The 25,235-nt window shown below is 39.6% G+C and overlaps 1 protein-coding gene across 50 annotated transcripts in view; it reads left to right on the forward strand.

Moving 5' to 3' along the window:
* Positions 1-25,235, forward strand: part of PTPRD (protein tyrosine phosphatase receptor type D) — a 1,823,241-nt gene that overhangs the window by 1,653,918 nt on the left and 144,088 nt on the right. For 27 of the 50 annotated variants that reach the window (XM_075826888.1, XM_075826988.1, XM_075826921.1 and 24 more), the window contains exon 13: positions 23,596-23,784. In XM_075826888.1, coding sequence (XP_075683003.1) covers positions 23,596-23,784 — 189 coding nt within the window. Of the gene's footprint in view, positions 1-23,595; positions 23,785-25,210; positions 25,220-25,235 lie in introns of all 50 variants that reach the window. The other 23 variants (XM_075826835.1, XM_075826978.1, XM_075827034.1 and 20 more) reach the window with 1 other exon arrangement.

A 25,235-nucleotide genomic window follows, 5' to 3' on the forward strand; every position in this document is an offset into this window, starting at 1 on the left:
TATAAAAAATAACTTAATAGGCACACGCAGTTTCTCATATGATTCATTACTAGGTCTAATAAGTGATAGTAATTAGAATGGAAAATACCATTATTGGCAAGAGTTGAGGTTTATTGTTCCCTATAATGTCCCACTATTTAACCAATGTCCAACCTTAAATATACAGTGTATATATTGTTCATCAAGACTCAAAGTTTGGACTTTATACATGAATACATCTCTATTTAGTGCTGCAGGTACCAAGGATGAGCCATGTTGTTCTGTGAAGTTTATTTTTTAATTGAAAAGTATTGTCCCAACACCTAAATGGAACAAGGAACAATAATTGGTTATGTATGGGGTTGATCATTCGTCCCCATACATTTTCATTATGTTAGTGGCACATCTCCCTGTTTACACAGGGAGATGGGTTGCCAACTAGCAACCATTTTTGCTCGTTCATTGGCTGATTGTTGCCCTGTTTACACAGGACAATGTTCAGGAATGGGCGTTTGTATGAACACTCGTTTGCCCAATAATTGGCCCGTGCAAAAGGACCTTAAAGGGAGTCTGAGATAGACTGAAATCCACCTATGGTTTCATCTGCTGATCTGTCCCTGCTACTTTCATTAGACTGTAGCTCTGTTCATATAAGCACAAACCCACCAGGAAGTCAATGAATGGAGAACTGACTTCCATTACAGGAACTATAGATTTATAAACAAACAACTAAACCACTAGTGAGAAAAATGAGGTTACTGCCCTATGTACACTGGGCCAAATGAACCTCAGAAAGTAGAGATCCTTGATATTTGCTTTACAGAGGCTCTGTCACCAGATTTTGCAACCCCTATCTCCTATTGCAGCAGATCGGCGCTGCAATGTAGATAAGAGTAACATTTTTTATTTTTTTAAAACGAGCATTTTTGGCCAAGTTATGACCATTTTTATATTTATGTAAATGAGGCTTTCTAAAGTACAACTGGGCGTGTTTAAAATAAAAGTACAACTGGGCGTGTATTGTGTTCGTTACATCGGGGCGTTTTTACTTCTTTTACTAGCTGGGCGTTGTGTATAGAAGTATCATCCACTTCTCTTCAGAACGCCCAGCTTCTGGCAGTGCAGACACACAGCGTGTTCTCGAGAGATCACGCTGTGACGTCACTCACTTCCTGCCCCAGGTCCTGCATCGTGTCGGACGAGCGAGGACACATCGGCACCAGAGGCTACAGTTGATTCTGCAGCAGCATCGGTGTTTGCAGGTAAGTCGATGTAGCTACTTACCTGCAAACGCTGATGCTGCTGCAGAATCAAATGTAGCCTCTGGTGCCGATGTGTCCTCGCTGGTCCGACACGATGCAGGACCTGGGGCAGGAAGTGAGTGACGTCACAGCGTGATCTCTCGAGAACACGCTGTGTCTTTGCACTGCCAGAAGCTGGGCGTTGTGTAGAGAAGTGGCTGATACTTCTATACACTACGCCCAGCTAGTAAAAGAAGTAAAAACGCCCCGATGTAACGAACACAATACACGCCCAGTTGGACTTTTAGTTTAAACACGCCCAGTTGTACTTTAGAAAGCCTCATTTACATAAATATAAAAATGGTCATAACTTGGCCAAAAATGCTCGTTTTTAAAAAATAAAAACGTTACTGTAATCTACATTGCAGCGCCTATCTGCTGCAATAGCAGATAGGGGTTGCAAAATCTGGTGACAGAGCCTCTTTAAGGTTTAAAAATACCTGTTTTCCAAATGTAAGACCTTTTTTTAACACTTTTGCATAGCACACAATATTTTTACAGACTACAATGACATAATAGATATATCTATTTGAAGTAAACATATAAAATGCTCTAGCCGCTCGTTGCCACTAGGTTCCTGCATCTAAATATAGTGCAGCATGCTGTACCAGTAAAATATACTTAATAAAGGTTCAACAAAAATGTGTACATCAGCTCGGCTATTGTATTAGGGTTAGTTCAGGTTTTGCTAATATGGTATGCTGGTTGCTTTTTTTTTAGTGTAAGAAGCACTAAATATTTCTTTCCAGTTTTTGGCAACCAATAAAAAGGGCAAACATATGAGTTTTTACTGGATCCCTTGGTAATGATTGTGTGTAATCAGAAATAATGTTGCTTATTCATGATAGAATTGATTTTGTAATTTAAACATAGGCTATTTCTGTGCAATTAATAGAGGACATAAATCTTGAAGTGCCGCTGCTGCAGTTAAATATATAAAGTAATATGTGGTCTATTGCTATGTTCTACAACTGGGTACTGTTCATTTATATTACTCTGTAATGCATACAAAAATACATATACACATACACTTTCATTGAGCAAAGTATATGCTGCTTATCAGACAGCATGATTAAATCCTGGTGCCAAAAAAGTCTAGAACCTGTAATGACCAGCTGGTTGTGAACCCACTGTGCTACTCAACCGGTTTGAATAAGGGCATTATTTAAGTAGCCTCCCCGGTATGCACCCTTTAACCACCAATACGGGATCTGGACTTTTCTGTGTGGAGACTACCAGGGCGCTACATCTTGAGGTGGTCCCAGTGTGTGTAGCAGCTGGCCCAGCGGACCAGGATACAACATTGTAATACACCGAGGGTACAGGCACTGGCAGATGATACTTTGACAGACGTGTGGGGAGCAGAAGTCGCAGTTCGTAACTGGTAGTAAGCCTCACACTCGTTTCAGATAACTGAATTAAGACTGGCAGTAGATAGCGGGATGCAGACTAATGATGGGTAACTGGATATGAACAGGTAGCAGGATGAAGACTGGTAGCGGGTAGCTGGATACAGAATGGTAGCAGATAGCTGGACACAGACTGATAGCGTTTAGCTGGACACAGACTGGTAGCAGATAACTGGATACAGACTGGTAGCAGATAACTGGATACAGACTGGTAGCAGATAACTGGATACAGACTGGTAGCAGATAACTGGATACAGACTGGTAGCAGATAACTGGATACAGACTGGTAGCAGATAGCTGGATACAGAATGGTAGCGGGTAGCTGGATACAGACTGGTAGTGAATAGCTGGATACTGTCTGGTAGTGGAGAGCTGGATACAGACTGGTAGTGCATAGCTGGATACAGGCCAGTAGCGGATACCTGGATACAACTGATAGCAGGTGGCAAGGTGTGGACTGGTATCAGGATTCAAGCAGGAAACTTCGTAGGACACAATCCGGCTGCACCAAAGTTGCTCAGGCACTGGGTGATCAAAGGAGGTGCCTTAAATAGTTCTGGAGCAATAGGGATTGGATGGAGAGGTTTTTGAAATGCGCGGGGAGGCCGGGGAGCGCACACATCCTCAGTCCGAAATGACCGTAAGCAGGAGGAGAGGCAGGATGGGGATGACAGCGGCCATGCACAGCAGAAGAACCAGGCCATTGAAGGGGCAGGTAGGGGACGTTGGCATTACAGAACCTCTCTTTCTCATTAAAGATCTGTAGGACAAAAATATTGTCCGCTCGATATCTGCTACAATTAGTGCCTATTGTAATTACATATAATTACGTGAATTATGTTATAGCTATTAACTGGAAACTCATATTTTCTAGTTATATTTCAACTGAAGCATCGAGCATTAATCTACATAATTAGAAATAACTTTGTAAATACATTGCTTTGCTTATCTTGTAATGATTTGAAGTTACAGCCTGTATTACAATCCAGAGCTGTAATCACAATTTAATAGATTTCAGAACTGAAATCCTAGCATTCCTTGGTGTTTCGATATTTGCATACTTAGTAATTTACCTTCTAGGAAGTGTCATCCAGTCGACAACAAACTTGTCGACTTTTTCCAATTACAAGCAGAATTGTGAATGAAGCTTTTACAACTTTTTATGTAGATTATATTCATATATAAACTGTGAAGTGGGTCCAAGCACTGTCCTCAGGGATTGAGACTTCATGCAGAGAATTGTTTCTCTGCTTGTGCCCTGTCCTGAGATAAGGGGCACATTACATTTTGTCCTTGGGTATATAGGTACATAGGTATATACATATTCCCTTGGACAACAATAACATATGTGGATAATATGGATAAATGAGAAATCCCTTCCCATACTTCAACTGAGTAATCAGGGGTTACAATATAATAATAAAGTATATTGGGTAACATAAAAGACCTCTAAATAGGCTGCCATATTGAACATTTCATTTAAATATTCACCTGAGAACTAGTTCTTTACTATTTCAGGTCACTTACAAGTAGATGCATATAAAGTAAATTTGTATGTACATGGCAGTTAGATGCATTGTTTTTATTTGCTTAGACAACATCATATAACACACTTATATGTGTACAGGTCTGTGCGCTGTCATTTTAGCCTAAATATTATAATGGAATATTGTAATAAATATTTACTGGTTACTTGCTTAGCAAGGCTAGTTCTTCAAGCTCATTTTTTTCCCCCAATGTGATGTGCAGGGCTGGAATGAAGGATTAGGTTTGCAATTCCCTTTAAGAGTAATGGGAATTATGTAGCTAATCCCTCATACATAATCTTGAAAATGAACCTCCGAGTCTAAACCTAATGCATGGGATTTAAATAGAAAAATAAATAACTTGCTACTCAGTATATTGCATACATCCTCGCAGCAGTTGTCTTAAATAGACTGAGCCAGAGAGTGCCTGTTAATCCCTGCGGTGCTGGTAGGTCTTGCAACACATTGTACTAAAGAGAGGTTCTCTAATATTGATAGGATAGAAAAAAAGCGTAAAGCACAAATTGATACAGGTTAGCGCTCAACGCCTACGTCCTGACTCAACAGAAGCGAAATCCTTATAAGTGTAAGAGCAAGCAAAAAGAAGTGCAACGTAGCTTTTCTAATCCTCTACAAATATTTAAAGGAATAATCTATATATATATATATATATATATATATATGTATATATATATATATATATATATACAGTATAGCAGCTATTATTTTGAAGGGCAACTATAGCGATATAGGTGTTATCCAAAAATATTGTGATTAGCGTGATTTATATTGACTTACTTGTATATGGTGACATTGACACAAAGCGTAAGGCCCGTATACTCGTGACATTTTTTCTAAACCACCACTGAACAATCGCTTGGGGTTACAAGCATAGATGGGTGTTTATATCATTATAACTATTGCACATGCGCAAACTAATTGTGAAGCAAATTTAATGTGCTTGAATAGGAAAAGGTTGACTATTTGTATGTAAGCATTTGACAAATGATGACGGTCATTTTTATGTATGAACGACCAATTTTTATCAGTGATTCTACTTTTATTGCTTCTCATTTTTGCGCCTGTTTGTCACCCTCAAAGATATGCACAGATATGTGTAAATCATATTAGCTGCTCTACTAAAAGCTTTACCTATGTAAACTGGTGAATTTATGTTAAGTTTTAGTGTTCTAGCTATAGAAACGTCCTTCATAACTTATTTCAAATAATTGCATATGTTTTTCTATAAACCCAATATAATGAGCTGAATGGGAATTAATTATTAGATGATCAGAAGGGTCCCCTTATATCCAGCATTAGGTATTATTCCATAGTTGAATTTGGAAGTTCTAAACCAGGATATACTGTACTACACCTATGATGTGTGCTCCAAATTGGGTGATGGGAAAATAGGAATCAAGACAATTATTATTTCTCATTGCTTTTGTCAGGGGGTTTTGAAATATGGGAGGAAACCAGAGTACCCTGAGAAAACCCACCCAAACACGGAGAAGATACAGACTCTATGAAGATACTGTCCTTGATCAGATTCAAACCCAGGACAGCAAAACAACAATGTTAATAACTGAGCCACCGTGGTGCCCCTATGCCTGCTACCTTGATGTACTTAGAGCGTCTTCTAACCTACTCTGTCACAATGCATACACTCAGTTTATTTCTTAGCTTCACTGCAGCCTGAAGCACTAGCTTGGTCCCTAGGAATACTGGAAGCTTCAGTCTCTGTGGCTGACCCATCTAGGAGAGGTTTCAATGTGACTTTCTATTTCAAAAGGCATCATAGTCCCAAGACCAAGAAAAATGCATTTAGAGAATTTTGTTTACTACATCCTAATCTTATAGTAATAGATGGATGTTGACTTTATTTATATATACACAGGTCAGCCATAGCATTAAAACGTCAGAATGGCACCTGTCAAGGGGTGGGATATAATAGGCCGCAAGTAAACAGTCAGTTGTTGATGTTGATATGTTGTAAGCAGGAAAAATGGACAAGTGTAAAGATTGGAGCGACTATGACAAGGGCTAACTTATGATGACTAGACGGCTGGGTCAGAGTATCTCCAAAACTGTAGGTGATGTGGGGTGTACTTGGTATGCAGTGGTTAGTACATACCAAAACTGGTCAGAGAAGGACAGCCGGTGAACTGAACACAGCTCATTGATGCCCGTGGGGAGTAAAGGCTAGACCATCTGGTTCGTTCCCACAGAAGAGCACAAATTTCTGAAAAAGTTACTGCTGGCTATGATAGAAAGCTGTCAGAACACCCAGTGCATCACAGCTTGTTGTGTTTGGGACTGCGTAGCCGCAGACGGGTCAGAGTGCCCATTCTGACCCCTGTCCACTCCCGAAGAAGCTTGCAATGTGCACGTGAGCTTGAGAACTGGATCATGGAGCAATGAAAGAAGGTGGCCTGGTCTGATTAATCACATTTTCTTTTACATCTTTTGGTCAGACATGTTTTCACCGATTACTTGGTAAAAAGATAGCACCAGGATGCAATTTGAAAAGAAGGCAAGTAGTTGGAAGCAATATTATGCCGTGAGAAATGTTCTGCTGGGAAACCTTGAATCCTGGCATTCATGTGGATGTTACTATGTCCACCTACCTAAACATTGCAGACCAAGTGCACCTCCATGGCAATGGTATTTTCCTAATGGCAGTGGCGTCTTTTAGCAGGATAATGAGCTCTTCCACCCTGCAAAGATTATTCAGGAATGGTTTGGGATAGAGCTTAAGGTGTTCACTTGGCCTCCAAATTCTCCAGATCTCAGTCTGATCAAGCATCTGTGAGATGTCCTGGAAGAACATGTCCGATCCATGGAGTCCCCTCCTCACAACTTTAAGGGTGTAAAGGATCTTCTGCTAACGTTCAGGTACCAGATACCTCAGGACACCTACAGAGGTCTTGTAAAGTCTACGTCTCGACGTGTCAGAACTGTTTTGCAAGCATGAGGGGACCTACATAATATTAAGCAGGTGGTCTTAATGTTGCGACTAAATGGTGTAAATATATTTAGGGTCTACATTCACTTTAAGATGCCGGACCCTTCCCTCCTTGAAGATTTAGGCTTAATGTAAGACACAGCATTGAAAACTTAATACTGCATATTTACAACCTGTTCAGGGTAGTGAGTGAAAAATTGAATATGTTAAACAAAAGCTAAAACAGCTTCTCCTGTCCGACACCTGGAGGCAATCGTATTACAGCGATGTTAAAGATTGCTTCTTTTATGTATTAGCCCATGGAAACGATTACACTTTTGAAATGCTTCAAGAGCATTTAATATAATGGACTTTGTACAGTGTTCCTTGGCTATATCTGGTAGAGAGCACTCAGCCCATTCAATGTTAACTTCATTTGTATCTAGTTCTTTATCCATTAATTCTCTCCTGACCTTGGGCATAAAATATATGCTCTTTTGATGCTGTGTGCTTTGTGCAGGCAAGAAAGGATAGCATAACTAATCCATCACCATTATGAATGATACAGCTTAAAACAAACATGGGTCAGGGATATATATTTTAGAAGCATATTTGTATTGATCCTATAACTGTCCTGAGCTTAAAGGGGAAAAGACTCACCGGCTATAAATGATGAAGAGAGCGTTAACAAATTACCTTTGTACTAGTGGAATAACCACTAGCGGTGCCTGAAACGTATCCATCAACCCTGTTCAAAACAAAATAAACCTTACAACAGACAATAATCAAAGCTTCTCTGTATTTATTTTTTAGAGGGGATGAAGTGACAACCTTTCCTATGTTTTAAAAGGAAAAGTTAAATAAAGAATTTACCAAAAAAAAAATACTTTGTTGAATGATTTTAGATTAGGAAGAGAATAACTTGTTTTCACAAGAATTAACTATTGTATATGAAACAACCTCTAGTGTCACACTCTCAAATTCTTACCTTTGAGCTACAGCTTTTCATAGGTAGGAGTTATAGATTAACATATCATAACATAATTCTTAGCGGAGTTTACCATACAGTTTATTGCTTCAAGGTTTTGTATTGTTTAGAATAATTTTAGAGAATAGAGGATTGTTGTAGAGACATTCCCTGTTAGGTCTTAAATACTGTGCAGAATTGTACATTCCCTTGGTCAGTCCAAGAAAACTGTCTCTCTAGTACCACCTATAGGTTGCTACCCTGTGAGCACCATGGGAAAGCATATTTTTGGGTTTCCAATAAATTTAAAACCGCCACTTACACATAGTGTTTTGCAGATTTTCATTGTCTAGCAAAGTTTGACTCTATGGGGTAATTTATCAATATTTGTGTGCCAGTCTTTTGGCATAGAAAAGTTGCAAAAGGGCCAAAAAGTATTTTCTGCTACCCTCGCCACATTTGTGGGAAAGGAGCATGGCCTCAACAAAAAGGGGCGTGGCCACCCAGGGCTGACAAATGTATTCGAATTTACGCCAGAAAACTGGCATCAATTCTAGTGGAAATCTATGCCAGCTCCTAGCCCCCTCATTGGACATGAAAAATAAAATAAAAAATGATGCTCACCTCTCCTTTTCTATCTCTGGCTCCTTCATTACTCCAGCATGGCTCATACAACGTAATGATGGCTTGCAGCATCAGGACATTGAATGTGACGCATCACTGATGTCTCTGAAGTGCTGCGTAGCAGATAAGGCCCTGATGCTGCTCGGCGTGAGATCCTTATACGAGTGGAGCTACAGTGATGAGGGAGCCGGAGGAGAGTAGAGGAGCAGTGAGGTTTGTGTTTTTTTTTAAATTATTTTATCGGCGATGGGGGGAATTGATCGTGCATGCCCGTGGTCGTTGCGCCACAATTGTGATGCACGGCCCGGCTGAAATATCCGACACATTTATGAAGAGGCTTTCGCCTCTTTATAAATGTATCACATCGTATTCCAACTTTTCTTACGTATGAAACGCCAGAGTACTGATTGTTTATAAACAAGGAAGCATATATTTTTGCTATGGATTTTTTTTTATGATCATACAAATTGTGCTTAGTCCTTTGTGGGGAATACAATGAAAATCGAATTGCCAATTGCTAATATAGTGTTGTTAAATAATAATGACATACAGATGTACTAAATCTGTCATTAAGTATGGTTATAACTCATTAGTGTTGCGATAACCCCGTCGATTTGCCTGCTGCCCACTTATAATTAAGAAAAATTCTTAGAACCAGCTGTTTTATTAATGGTTTTATATATTCTAATGTCAATCTGAGCTTATCATGTATACACAAGCATTCATTAAACCTCTTTCTTAGTATATGCATTATTATAGAATCGCATGTCTAGGAATTATATACTATTCTAACTATTACTAAAAATACACCCAGTACTGCCTGCCATAGTGGACTGTACTCATTTGTGTACATATTTATTCATTGCCTAGAGCGCTGGTATGCTTCACCGTGAAAGTTCTGCTAAACCAGATTGTGAAATTATACATCGTAACAGCATATAGTCAACATTTGCATTTCATGGCGTTAGAATAAATTTATATCTAATATATCCTGTAGACCTCTGTGACCTGGAGAATTGGTAATGACATCCATGCATGATTATATAGTTTGAAAATGTATATATATTTATAGTAAATGCAAGTTCTGTTATATGCAATGTTATAAAAACACAGGAATAAAATGTGCAAGTAACATTTACATTAGCATTTAGTGATGTATTTTTTTTATAACTGAGCACTATTATAGGTTTTTGCAAATGCTCTATGATTAATTTAATTGGTACATTTACCTAGTTTGACACACAGTAGGGAAAGCTTTCAAAAATAGTACATTGGTAGAGCAGAGCAGTTGCCTGTAGTAATTAATTATGTTGCCATTATCACCTTCCAATGGCCATCTAAAAAAATATTTGAATATATATATATATATATATATATATATATATATATATATATATATATATATATATATACACTACCGTTCAAAAGTTTGGGGTCACCCAGACAATTTTGTGTTTTCCATGAAAACTCACACTTATATTTATCAAATGAGTTGCAAAATGACTAGAAAATATAGTCAAGACATTGACAAGGTTAGAAATAATGATTTTTATTTGAAGTAATAATTTTCTCCTTCAAACTTTGCTTTCGTCAAAGAATGCTCCATTTGCAGCAATTACAGCATTGCAGACCTTTGGCATTCTAGCTGTTAATTTGCTGAGGTAATCGGGAGAAATTTCACCCCATGCTTCCAGAAGGCCCTCCCACAAGTTGGATTGGCTTGATGGGCACTTCTTGCGTACCATACACTCAAGCTGCTCCCACAACAGCTCTATGGGGTTGAGATCTGGTGACTGCGCTGGCCACTTCATTACAGATAGAATACCAGCTGCCTGCTTCTTCCCTAAATAGTTCTTGCATAATTTGGAGGTGTGCTTTGGGTCATTGTCCTGTTGTAGGATGAAATTGGCTCCAATCAAGCGCTGTCCACAGGGTATGGCATGGCGTTGCAAAATGGAGTGATAGCCTTCCTTATTCAAAATCCCTTTTACCTTGTACAAATCTCCCACTTTACTAGCACCAAAGCAAGCCCAGACCATCACATTACCTCCACTATGCTTGATAGATGGCGTCAGTCACTCTTCCAGCATCTTTTCAGTTGTTCTGCGTCTCACAAATGTTCTTCTGTGTGATCCAAACACCTCAAACTTCGATTTGTCTGACCATAACACTTTTTTCCAATCTTCCTCTGTCCAATGTCTGTGTGCTTTTGCCCATATTAATCTTTTCCTTTTATTAGCCAGTTTCAGATATGGCTTTTTCTTTGCCACTTTGACCTGAAGGCCAGCATCCCGGAGTCACCTCTTCACTGTAGACGTTGACACTGGCGGTTTGAGGGTACTATTTAATGAAGCTGCCAGTTGAGGACCTGTGAGGCGTCTATTTCTCAAACTAGATACTCTAATGTACTTGTCTTGTTGCTCAGTTGTGCAGCGGGGCCTCCCACTTGTATTTCTACTCTGGGTAGAGCCTGTGTGTGCTGTCCTCTGAAGGGAGTAGTACACACCGTTGTTGGAAATCTTCAGTTTCTTTGCAATTTCTCGCATGGAATAGCCTTCATTTCTAAGAACAAGAATAGACTGTCGAGTTTCACATGAAAGCTCTCTTTTTCTAGCCATTTTGAGAGTTTAATCGAACCCACAAATGTAATGCTCCAGATTCTCAACTAGCTCAAAGGAAGGTCAGTTTTATAGCTCCTCTAAACAGCAAAACTGTTTACAGCGGTGCTAACGTAATTTCACAAGGGTTTTCAAGTGTTTTCTAATCATCCATTAGCCTTCTAACACAGTTAGCAAACACAATGTACCATTAGAACACTGGAGTGATGGTTGCTGGAAATGGGCCTCTATACACCTATGTAGATATTGCATTAAAAACCAGACGTTTGCAGCTAGAATAGTCATTTAGCACATTAACAATGTATAGAGTGCATTTCTGATTAATTTAATGTTACCTTCATTGAAAAGAAAATGTGCTTTTCTTTCAAAAATAAGGAAATTTCTAAGTGACCCTAAACTTTTGATCGGTAGTGTATATATATATATATATATATATATATATATATATATATATATATATATTTATTTATTTATTTATTCAAAGTGTACCTTACTCGTTTCATTAAAGTCAATGGGGGCTAGACACTAAATCCGATGTGATCTGTTGTGGTCAGTTTGTAAACGATTGAAATACTGATGCAACTTATTTTGTGCATTAGGTATCTGAGGCTGGGTGCACATATGTGATCTTTTCTTCTGTTCTTCTGAACCATCATAGGTACAGAAGAACCAAAAAAACAGAAGTTCCGGAGCCATTGTATGGCACTAACAGTGCCCGACGGAACCCTTTGACTTTAATGGGTTTCTGACAGGATGTCCATTGATTTACCGGAAGGAATAGGGCAGCATGCTGCTCTATTTTCTTTACCATTTTTTACCGAATATGCAACGCAGATGTTAATCTAACCTAACCCATCAATGACAACAATGATGGCGGAACTATAGTACTACTTTTGTAGCATAGCAGCTTTTTAGTTATTTTGTCTATTTATTTATTTTTTATCATCATTTATAAATGAATATCAGGTATATATCATTTATATATATATTTTTCTACTACTTTTGCACAATTTAAAACTTTTTCTTTTTTTTAATAATAATTTGTTTTTGTGTCACCACATTCTGAGTGCACTATATCTATCGATCGATAGATAGATAGATAGATACATAGATAGATAGATAGATAGATATTAGATAGATAGATAGATATGAGATAGATAGATAGATAGATAGATAGATAGATAGATAGATAGATAGATAGATAGAGGGGCGTAACTAGGAAAGACTGGGCCCCATAGCAAACTTTTGACTGCAGCCCCCCCTCCCCTGGGTGCCACACAACCCCCCCTTGTAGATAGTCCCTTTTTTACAGCCCCCCCTGTAGATAACGCCATACAGCCCCCTGTAGATAACGCCATACAGCCCCCTCTGTAGATAGCACCATACATCCCGCTGTAGATAACGCCATACAGCCCCCCTGTAGATAACGCCATACAGCCCCCTCTGTAGAGAACGCCATACAGCCCCCTCTGTAGATAACGCCATACATCCCCCTCTGTAGATAACGCCATACAGCCCCCTCTGTAGATAGCGCAATACATCCCGCTGTAGCTAACGCCATACAGCCCCCCTGTAGATAACGCCATACAGCCCCCTGTAGAGAACGCCATACAGCCCCCCTGTAGATAACGCCATACAGCCCCCTGTAGATAACGCCATACAGCCCCCTCTGTAGATAGCGCAATACATCCCGCTGTAGCTAACGCCATACAGCCCCCCTGTAGATAACGCCATACAGCCCCCTCTGTAGAGAACGCCATACAGCCCCCCCCTGTAGATAACTCCATACAGCCCCCTTTGTAGATATCTACAGAGGGTGCTGTATGGCATTATCTACAAAGGGGGCTGTATGGCGTTATCTACAGGACGGACTCTGTATGGTGTTCTCTACTGTGGGGGCTGTATGGTGTTATCTACAGGGGGGCTGTATGGCGTTCTCTACAGGGGGATGTATGGCGTTATCTACAGGGGGCTGTATGGCGTTCTCTACAGGGGGATGTATGGCGTTATCTACAGGGGGGGCTGTATGGCGTTATCTACAGAGGGGGATGTATGGCGTTATCTACAGTGGGGGCTGTATGGCGTTATCTACAGTGGGGGCTGTATGGCGTTATCTACAGGGGGGCTGTATGGCGTTATCTACAGAGGGGGATGTATGGCACTATCTACAGTGGGGGCTGTATGGCGTTATCTACAGAGGGGGCTGTATGGCGTTCCCTACAGGGGGGGCTGTATGACGTTATCTACAGGGGGGCTGTATGGCGTTCTCTACAGTGGGGGATGTATGGCGTTATCTACAGGGGGGCTGTATGGCGTTATCTACAGGGGGGCTGTATGGCGTTATCTACAGGGGGGCTGTATGGCGTTCTCTACAGGGGGATGTATGGTGTTATCTACAGGGGGTCTCGGCTGCTACGGCGGTAGTTACGCCACTGGATAGATAGATATGAGATAGATAGATAGGTAGATATTAGATAGATAGATAGATAGATAGATAGATAGATTTTGACAGTCAATGATGGCTTATTTTTTGCAGGCTGAGTTGTAGTTTTCATTGGTACCACTTTGGGGTGCATATGAGTATTTTTTTTGATTGCTCTTTATTGTTTTTTTTTTTGAGAGACAAGATGACCATTGCTTTTGTTCACTTTGTGGGATAAATAGCATTTCTAATTGTATAGTATCAGTCGTTACAGATGCGGCTTTATCAATTATCTCTAGTCTTTTAATGTTTTTGTATTTTTCTCTTAATCATTTTGTAAGGGAGAAGCATTTTGTTTTGATTTTTTTGTTAGGATTTTATTTTTCTATAAATTTTGTCCAACTTTTTTTAACTTTATCTTTAGTCCCTCTATGGGACTTGACCATGTGATTTCCTGATCCATTCTATAATGGATTGCAATACTCCTATATATTGCAATGCGTTATACTTTAATGTTACACGGACAGGCGGCCTTTTAGGCCCTGTCTTAGGCCTCATGCACACGACCGTAAAAACTCCCGTTATTACGGGTCGTAATTACGACCCGTAATAACGGGCTCATAGACTTCTATTGGCCACGGGTACCTTCCCGTTTTCTTACGGGAAGGTGCCCGTGCCGTTAAAAAAGATAGAACATGTCCTATTTCAGGCCGTAATAACGGCACGGACAGTCCATAGAAGTCTATGGAGCTCCTGTAATGACGGGTGGCTACATGTGTGCACCCGTCATTACGGCAGCGTTGCTAAGCGACGTCAGTAAATAGTCACTGTCGAGGGAGCTGAAAGAGTTAACTGATCGGCAGTAACTCTTTCAGCACCCTGGACAGTGACTACCGATCAGAATAAAGAGCAACCTGTAAAAAATAAAAATAAAAGACATTCATACTTACCGAGAACTTCCTGCTTCCTCCAGTCCGGTCTCCCGGCCGTTGCCCTTGTGACGCGTCCCTCTCGACATCCGGCCCGACGTCCTGGCCATCCCTGGATGACGTTTCAGCCCATGTGACCGCTGCAGCCAATCACAGGTCAATCACAGGCTGCAGCGGTCACATGGACTGCCGCGTCATCCAGGGATGTCGGGCTGGATGGGAAGAGAGGGACGCGTCGCCAAGACAACGGCCGGGTAAGTATGAATTTCTTTAACTTTTATTACAGAAAGGGCTGTCCCTTCTCTCTATCCTGCACTGATAGAGAGAAGGGGCTGCCGATTAGTGCAGTGCTATTTTGCCGCCAAAAACGTGCCCGGAAATACGGGTGGAATACGGGTGACACCGGACCCATATTTACGGGCACGGGTCCGTAAATACTGGTGCAAAACGGGTCGAATACGTGTGACACCGGACCCGTATTTACGCCAGTATTTACGGGTGGGAAAAAATACGGTCGTGTGCATGAGGCCTTAGTCAGGGCCCAACAGTCTCTCTTACATGATGGACCTGGAGGCCATTGTAAAACCCCCAGCTGCCATGGCAACCAATCTGCACCTCTCAATCACATCACGGTGGTGCACTTACAGAGGGAGCCTCCACCCTCTGTAAAACCACTCAGGTGCCGCAGTCGATATTAACCACGGCATCTATGGGCTTAAACAGCCAGGAATGGATGGCATGTGCACATACCCACAAGTGATAGCATGGGCAAAACTCCTGTGCCCGCGCCATCACTGCACTGTAATAATTTGTCGGTCTGCGGGAACGACTCGCTCACTGCGATATACTATTACGACGCTGGACCGAAAGGTGTCAAAAGATATGATCAAATATGGTAGTTAACTATGAAATTATAGGGGTTGGTTCACAAAGGCAACTTCTTTTTAAATAGAAATCAGCACGGAGATTACAGATCACTGTAGGTCCGGCTTCTCTAACCTCCTCCAAACAGCTGTTTATCACTAGGATAATACACTCAGTCTAGGCTAGAGGTAGTATTATTTGTTGGCCAAATGAACGGCTCACCATGTAATACATGGAGGGCTGGATCCCCCAGAATAGCAGCTCTCTTTTCTGGCTCATAGTTTCCTGGCTCATGGTTCCCAATTTGACGACCATATGCCCTAAGAGGGTACATGTACAGGTGTTGTCGTTGTGAGACAACCCCTTTAAATACAGTTTCTCATAGAAGTTAATACATATGGAAACGTAAAAATGGTGGCACTTCTTGCTATGCAACAGTGATAAAACTTGATCAACAAGCAATAGAGAAACTGGAGGTAACTTTGTCATATTTTATCTGCTTCATGAAGCATCAACTTGGAATTTAGGTCAGATTTTTACTGCAATAAAATTATAATGTTCTCATAGGAACTGAGATTAACATAGAGATTTGTTCTGTGGATTCACTTAAATTTAGAAAATCAGGAGTAAAGCAACCATTATAGAGAAGTCGTCTGTTTTATTATATACATTTTATTTCTTCCACATATACTATATTGTTTCATTCCCGCATTATATATGTGTTTTCCCTATGTTTCTTATAAATCCTAACAATAATAATACCAACACAATATAACTAGAATTGCAATATTCATTTTAGAAATATTACATTGACCTTTTCCATCAGGATGAGAATACCTTATCTTTTGAGGTCCATGGTTTTGCTTTGTCAAAGGTCAAGAGTCAGCTTCTCAAAATCATTGTGCTTATAGCCATTTCATACAGCTGTCTGCGGCAATCATTTTGCCAATTTCTAGGCAGGTGATATGTTCAGTACTGGAATCAAAAGGTCTTCAGAGAGATGAAAGAAAAATCTTTACTCTTCCTAGAAAATAGCCGAGGAGAAATAGAGAGAAATCACTGCAAAGCGTGTATATTGGCAGATAAATAAACCTTATTAATTATACATATATTACACTATAATGTGGGAGAGAAGTAAATGGATTTGATCACATCATTGATCCGGGTATACTCAGTAATTATCACACTGCTTTTGATGCAAACAATAATCACTAATTTTAAAGATACAGACGCAAATAATTTAGCTGGAATATATTTTTTCAGTACCATGCCAATAGAATATGTGCCATACCTAGCAGCTATTATAATGCATCTACTAGATCATCGTTAATCAGATGTTCTATTTTAAAGGGTTTTTTATCAGGCGTGAGCACATGATACTGAGTGTTCTATTAAAGGGAACCCGTCACATTGAACATGCAGTCCTATCTGCAGTAGGCATCTTATAGAGCAGGAGGAGCTGAGCAGATTGATATATTGTTTTATAGGAAAAGATTCAGGGTATTCTGTATTTTTTTTTATATGAATCCCTTGTAATTGTGGGCTAAAGAGTCCAGTGGGTGGTATTGACTACTGTTAATCACTAAGCAGAACCACCCACTGGACTCTTAATCCCATAGTTAGCAGGAATTTATATAACTAAAATACAAATTATCCTGAATCTTTTTGCATAAAACTATATATCAACCTGCTCAACTCTATAACATCTTGCCCACAGATCCGACCGCATCTTCGACAGGACAGGTTCCCCTTAATGTGAAGCAATCTTTAACTATTCTAATCGTACAAAGTGTACTGGAAAAAAATAGGCTTAATAATTGAATACATCAGTTGGTAGAACACTTAAAGGGACACTCCGGCCAAAACTAAACTTTCCCATGTGTACCATTATGGTACTCCATGTGTCAGTCTCTCACCTGTTATTTTTATTGCTGTTTCTATCTCTATATATCAGACTGGGATGGTTGCTTAGCAGCAGTGTGAATCAGGCTCGGTGACACGCTTTCTCTACTTCAGTCTATGGAGATCTATGTGTCACCCATCACAGGCTTCAGCAGTTCCTGTACCACACTAGTTTTGCACAGGGGTCAGAAACTTCTATTATGAGGTACCACTGATACTCAGACAGGTTCCTGTCACACAGGTATAATGTAGAAGAATATAGTGCAGCCTCCCTGTCTGTATACTTATGGTTTCTCAGCTTATTTAGGAGAATATAGAGAGAAAGATAATCACAGTGTCCCCCAGCATGCAGAAATGGTGTGGTCTTTAGTTGGTCATGTGATGCTCTGCTGAAGCATCATTGGATTGATAGCAAAGCAGAGAGGAAGAGAAAGCTAGGGAAATCTAAGAATCAAGTTGGAAGCTTTTTTAAAGCACAGACAAGGCAGCAGTTCAAAAAGTAAGTACAGTATACATAAAAGAAGTATAGAGTGTGGTATACAGTCAGGTAGGGGGGTGCAGAAAGTTGTGTTTCAACTGGAGGTCTTCTTTAACTACACAAATAGTAAACCCTGTACTGAAAATGACTGGCCACTCCTGCTGTAAACTGGCATCACAATTTAAATGCCCTTCAGCTTCCCTACTCCTCATCAGTGGGCTACAGGTGTGTGTCTTGGTTCCATACACAGGTTATACACTACTTTGAACTGCAGTCAATAACATGCTGATGGACCCCAATTAAAATAGAAGGGAATCCAAACTTCTTACCAATGCAAAAAGAAAAGTCTGTAATCTATATTAATTTTACAATCAAGTAAAATAAAATGTCAACATTCTTTTTTACGCTCAGTAAAATTTGCATTAACACTTTCTATAAACGGCATCCTTTAAATTGTCAGATTCATACAAATATTACCAGGAAAGGCTTTAAATTGCTAAGTTAAATTTGGCAAGCTCTTAAGTTCGACTAATTAATACATTTTAGTTAATGGGAAGCAGTAACTATTTCTTACAACCCTTTAATTTACAGGGATGAAATAATGAACAGTTGCAAAGCAATGAAATATTGAACAATTGCCAAAAGCAACTGATTGTCGAACTCACCATGAGAACTGACTATTAGTATTATTCAACTGGGAAACACAATCTAACTTGGTGCTGTAGGCTTCAGGCAATTTCTGTCAGTCACGGAAAGCTAAAAGCTTTTTTCTCTACATTTGCCGTTTTCCAGTGATGTGCCAAATGTAGACACAGACTTTAGATTGTTAGCAGGTTCTCCTGAATTTGGATTGTGTGTGTGTACAACAAAAAGCGAGAGGAAGAAAGGATGACATCACCGCTTTGGCGTGCAGTGGAGAACTGGTATCCGTGATACAGTGCATGACTGCTCTCTGAATAGACAATACAAGAAAGAATACCCTGCATCATACGACAAGATTTTTTTTAGCTCATAGCATTCTGCTTTTGTGAGAGATAGAACTTCTGGCTGAGCCGCAGAATCATATTAATAATGCTACAGAACTGACGTGTATATAACATGTGCTGTGTTGAATGTGATATAGCAGTGCTGATGCCGTTTTCAGGAGAAAAGACACTCCGGAATTCAGAAAAGAAACTTACAAGCCCTATAAGCCACTTCGAGTGAAAACAGCTTGAGAGAACAAAAATAATTAATTGTATGTATCTGCCTAGAGTTCAGTAGGCTCCAAGGCTCGTAGAAACGATTGCCCATAGGTACATGACCTTATTTGCACTGTGATGTCAATAAGTATGTTGTTTTTTGCACGCTTGATAGCAGTGGAAACATACAGGGTATTTTCATAAGTATATACACGTTTTACCCTCTATAGTGATGTCAACCTACCGGACTTAGCTTTAGTTGGTGTATGTAAAGCCTCAATGTTTTTATATTTGATAATGTGAAAGATGTGCTCATGTCAAGGAAAATATTCATTTCCTTTATCATCTCATATCTTCTGTACAATGACATCACCAATCTGCTTAGGTTTAAATTCTATTTGCCCATTCTCTCTATGAGCTGTGATGGCAGCTACATTTACGCAAATGTTGAAAGCCTTTGAAAACTTGAAGTGAACAATGTTTATGGCTGTGACTAAACCCTGTGTGTTATTTCACTGACCTGTGTTGTCACATACAAGTGGTTGATATTAAGTTGACTATTCTTGATATGATCTACACGATGCTTCAGCTATAGCAGCTGGAAATCCACATCACTTCTGCCTAGTCTATATTTTACCTCGGCAGCGTACAGATATGAGAGTAATAAAGAACTCTTTATTCTGTTCATTGGTATCTACATTCATTGTACATTGCTGTTATTTTCTTCTTCAGAATGTATTGATCAAGTCTAGTTTATGATAACATTGGCCTACACTTCACATAGCTGAGATGTTGAAATCTCAGTGACAGGCAGTGTAATACTGTAAATGATAGTGTTTTTCCTCTGCATCTCTCCAATGGAAACTAAGGCTAATAATAGGGTTTTATAGAAAAATAGCCAGTGTTTGCCGAGGTTTCTTGGAAAAGACGATAGAATATAAGTGCATAGTGAAATACATCCTACAGTCTTTTAAAATTCATCTGCTGGTATTCTGTATGTGCTAAAATAGTCAAAAGACTGCTTATAAAGACTGTAAGTATGCAGTATAATACATTTCCCCAATATAAGTGTTAGTAATGCTAAACTAGCCTATTGCTTATTAATATATTTTTAACTTTAGGCAATAAAACCAAAATTATTGTTCTGGCTACTGTTATGGCTCAATGGTAGAGGCCACAGTACTCATCTGAACAAACATTAGCCAAAAAGACTACTTAAGGCCTAGTTCGCACAAAGTTTTTTTGACACTGATTTTGACATGGAAACCGCATCGGGAACCGCACCAAAAATGTTAAAAAACGCCTCCCATTGATTTCAATGGGAGGCGGAGGCGGTTTTTCTCGCAAGCAGAAAAAAAGGCGCTCGCGGGAAAAAGAAGCGTCATGCCCTTTCTTCAGGCATTTCCGTCTCTGACCTCCCATTGACATCAATAGGAGGCAGTGAAAGCGTTTTTTGCCGGCAAGTCAAGTGTTCTGCCGGTAAGTCAAAATCTGCCTCAAAATTCCTGAAGGAATATTGAGGCAGATTTCTCCACCTGAAAAAAAACTTAGTATAAGCAGTGGAAATGAAAGTGAAGCAGAGTTCATGCCTGGACTCGTACCCCGACTGACCACATAGTAATGGCCTATCCTGAGGATTGGCCATCAATTTTATGGGACTGGAATACCACTTTAAGACCCAGGATATGGGAGATCAGAGATATCTGGTCTAGTTGCTAGACAGTGATAAGCAAGACAGTTGTTAAAGTGAACCCTACCCCTGTAACATTTAAGAGAACTAATAGAGTTTGCAAGGCTCATTAGTCTTTGGTGACGTATGTACATTTACAGCGCAGGCGCTATGTTGTGCCCGCACCATCTCCAGCAGATGTCAGCTGTTTATTACAGCTCATACTCTGCTTTTAACGCCTGATCGGAAACAACTCCTTTTAACCCCTCAGATGTTTTGGTCAATAGAAACCACAACATCTAAGTGGTTAGACAGAGAGAAGGTTCTCGAAAAAACGAAACCCAAAAAAACAATAGCGGAATTGCTGTTTTTTTCCACCCCCCCAAAAAAATGCATAAAACTTTTTTTCCAATACATTATATGTACATGACAATGGATCCATTAAATAATACCACTTGTCCTGCAAAAAAACAAGCCCTTGTACACCTGCATCGATGGAAAATATTAAGATTTATGGCTTTCGGAACGCAGTGATAAAAAAATGAAAAAGATTGGCGTGTCCTTAAGGCACCAAAAGGCCAGAAAAACACCACAAACAAAGAAACATTATTTGTAGTGTGCTTTATATATCACTGTAGACTTTCAGCTAACATCTGGTCACAGGGTTTCTTGGCCAAAAAACACAGTATAAACTGCCCAGAAGAACGCCACAAAAAAGCAACGCTATTCCCAAAAACATGTGAAATCATCCTAAAGGAGTCATTATTGTCTCTTTCATGAGATTAGTTGTAGTGGGGATAAAGCTGGGCTATGTTTGTTTCATACTCAAAGGGCTTTCATCAATCACTACCTAACAACACATTGCAGTAATACTGCCTTTCCCTTGAGATCATTATTGTTTGTACATTTGACATTTACCGAATTTGCACAGAATTGTCATCTAAAGGGGTTGTATGAGGAAAGAAAGAAACAGCATAACTGGTGTTCATGGGCTCTGTTCAAGTGAATGAGGCTCTGCTGCAATACCACATACAGCCTATGGACCATAGTGGCGCTGTTTCCGGAGCCATGTTTTCTGACAGGGCCTTTTAGCAATTGTCATATTATTGGAACTTGAGCTCTCGTAAATTCCAATGCAAAGTTGTTTATAATTTGGTGATGCACAGAGATAAAAATATCTGTTTTATGAGATTATCTTTGCAGTTACAATGTGTATTGTTCTTCGATTCTTTTTATGTTGAATACTGGGTTCTATTGCCAAATACCTGACAGCTGCATTGGAAATGTGCCACAACTGTCAAACGAAAGCAGCTATGGCTATTTAAATCTGCTATTTTGTTATGTTTCTCATGAAAAATTAATGAATACTATTTACAAAGATTATTTGTGCATAAGGGGATGGAGGGAATTTAATTACCTTTTTAAATAAAATAACTGTTCAAATTAATTTTCATAAATTGTGTATTTATGAAAAGTGCAAGCAACAATGTATTTATTGTTTTTTAGTTTACTATATCCTGACCACATAGAAATTCACTCAACTATGTTTAAACAGCATAGCATCATAAAATGCATGCACACATGAGCCTACACTCTCAGGCCCCATGCACACGGGCCGCGATTGCGGGCACGGCCGGCCGCCGACTGACAGCCGCATTTTCGGGCTGTGCTCCCATACAAAGTGTGGGAGCACGGCCCGCAAAATGCAAAAGAACGGACATGTTCCATAATTCCCGGAACATTTCCACAGCACGGACACCCTTCCGTGGTGCTACGGAAAGGTGTCAGTGTTCAATGAAAGGGAATGGCTCCGTTTTTGCGGACCACAATTGCGGTCCGCAAAAACTGAGGTTTTTTACGGTCGTGTGCATGTGGCCTCACACAACCTACCAGCCTCTAAGAACTATTTAGACAAAAAATGTCAAAAAACTATGCTGGGGAAGGGCAAGTGTATCCGTTTGTAAAAAAAATTTCACTAAACTAAACCTGGTCATGTAGTTGTGAATACTAAATATATTTTCAGGTACTTTTGTTAAAGACTGACTGGACAGTCAATCTAAGCCCCCCCATGCTATAATCATACATTTGATAGGTGTTTGACCCAAAAATGTTATACTTAATAGCCTGCGTTCCCCGCATCTCCTCTTCCGTCCTATTGCTTTAGTCTGGAGTGGGCGGGCAGATGCTAGCAAGTGATCTCACCAGTTCCCGTCTGCTCCATTTTCTTAGTCTACGCTGATGACTAATTAAAGTCGACAACATTGTTTCAGATTGCTGCTTACCTCATATTGCCACTGTAGGGAAACGGTAGTCTGAAAGCCATAGAAAAATCGGTCAATGACAATCACTGGGATTGTACTGATGGCATTTAGCTACTAGCACAATCCTACTGGAGATATGATGCCGGTGCAGAACATAGCTATTCAGCCTTGACATGATATCCAAGACTGGACACTCGTTTTACTAATAGTATATAAGAGATCGGCTGAGTGAAGCATGAATCACAGTAATATAGGAAGGTGCGTAGTAGCCAACAGTTGTACGTTTTCTCTGTAGGACTCATAAAAGGAACTTTAATTTTGTATATACCCAGAAATCTGAACGATAGAAGACATATACAACATATCATTAATATCAAAATATCGAAAATGTTGACTTGTCCAGAAGAGGTCTCAGTACTGTCATTAGTCTAAATAAGTTAATATGGCAAGCAATAAGAATTATTATATAGTCTAAAGACATGTACTAATTGCTTAACCTTTATTATGATTATTTTTTACAGAGGATCAAATTCCCCGTGGTTTTCCCACTATTGACATGGGCCCCCAATTAAAAGTGGTGGAGCGTACACGAACAGCCACCATGTTATGTGCAGCCAGTGGAAACCCAGACCCTGAAATAACTTGGTTTAAAGACTACCTACCTGTTGACACAAGCAACAGTAATGGACGCATAAAACAGCTACGATCAGGTAAGGTGTCACAGTTGCTAACTTCCAACGCTTTTTCTCTCTCACTTTATTTTTTGCTTTGATTATAGGTAAAGACTTTTCTTCCTACTTCCTCTCTCTTGTCTAATTTGGCGTGTTTCCATGTCTGCTGTGTTGTCATTTCCTCTTCCAAAGTCTACTTGTATGCGGGTGTGTGTGTTCCTCAGCTTGTTTACTCCTCATTCCCCACTGCTGTGACTGTACTTCAATACCTTTCATTTATTTTATCGCTTTAATGCGCTACTTGAAAGATCCATTCCTCTATCTTTATTTTTTTTTCCGTTACACTTCAATTTCAACAACCCTTCTTCAACACTAAAGTTCATTCAGCAAATAGAAGGAGTATATTGGGCTATTTCCTGTCAGCAGACCAGTCAACCAACTATTTTTGTTTTACTCTTTTATACACCTAAAATAGCCAAACCACAAAAAATCCAATTGGTTTAGTTAGGTGGATTAGTAATGTACTGAGAAGGCGAAGTGAGTGCTCAAATCTCTGACCAAGTAGATACCAAATAAAATCACAAGTGCTTACGTACAGACTGTGCTGGCTGTGAGATTCCGGTTCCATATTTGTCCTAATCCTACTTTTTCGGAAACAATTCCACTCTTGGGGTACATAAAGTACCCTTTTATTTGCAAAACCCTTGAGGCTCCCTTCACAGATGTTTTTTTCTGGTCCGTTTAAAAAACGCACGAAAAAATGCCATGAAAACTGCACCGAAAAAATCCATAAGTCACACAGGGAGTGGCATTTTTGGTTCAGTATCAGCGGCAATTGATGTCTAGTACGGAAAAACCTCAAAATGCCTCAAAAAGGCTACCCCCAGAAGATTCTATGTTTTGAAAGGATCAAAAACGCCAATGAAACCCCACAAGCCAAAACACAATGTGTGCTGAGAACTTCATATTTTCCTATTTAGTAACAGCAATAATCCGACTAAAGCCGTTTGAAAAAAAACAAAACACAAAATGGCTGAAAGAAACACCACAAAAAATCTGTAAAACGCGTGTAAATCCAGCCTAAAGGCAAATGTTTACTCTTTAACAGAGGTGGCAGTACCTTATTACTTTGCTGGCAACTGTCACAGTAAAGAGTACTTAATTTTTATTTGTATTTCTTAAGAAATATAATATTTCAATAGATTTTTATATATTAGAAGCAGCACAAAACATAATAGATTCTTATTTCTTAAATTGCCTACCTTTTTTGAACCGTTCTGTGCTGTTCAAGCCGTCTTGTTTAGTGCCTACCTGATTGTTGCGGCAGAACCTGTGTATAGTGTAAAGTCTAAATTATTATTAAAAATGTAATATAGATTTATAGATCTTTAAAAGTGACAATAGATACAGAATATAATCATTTTTTTATGCTGTCTTTCTTCTCTCCGTATATATTAATCTACAGAATCTATTGGTAAGTGCTTAGTCCT

This window comes from Rhinoderma darwinii, chromosome 1 (assembly GCF_050947455.1).
Source record: "Rhinoderma darwinii isolate aRhiDar2 chromosome 1, aRhiDar2.hap1, whole genome shotgun sequence".
Taxonomy (NCBI): domain Eukaryota; kingdom Metazoa; phylum Chordata; class Amphibia; order Anura; family Rhinodermatidae; genus Rhinoderma; species Rhinoderma darwinii.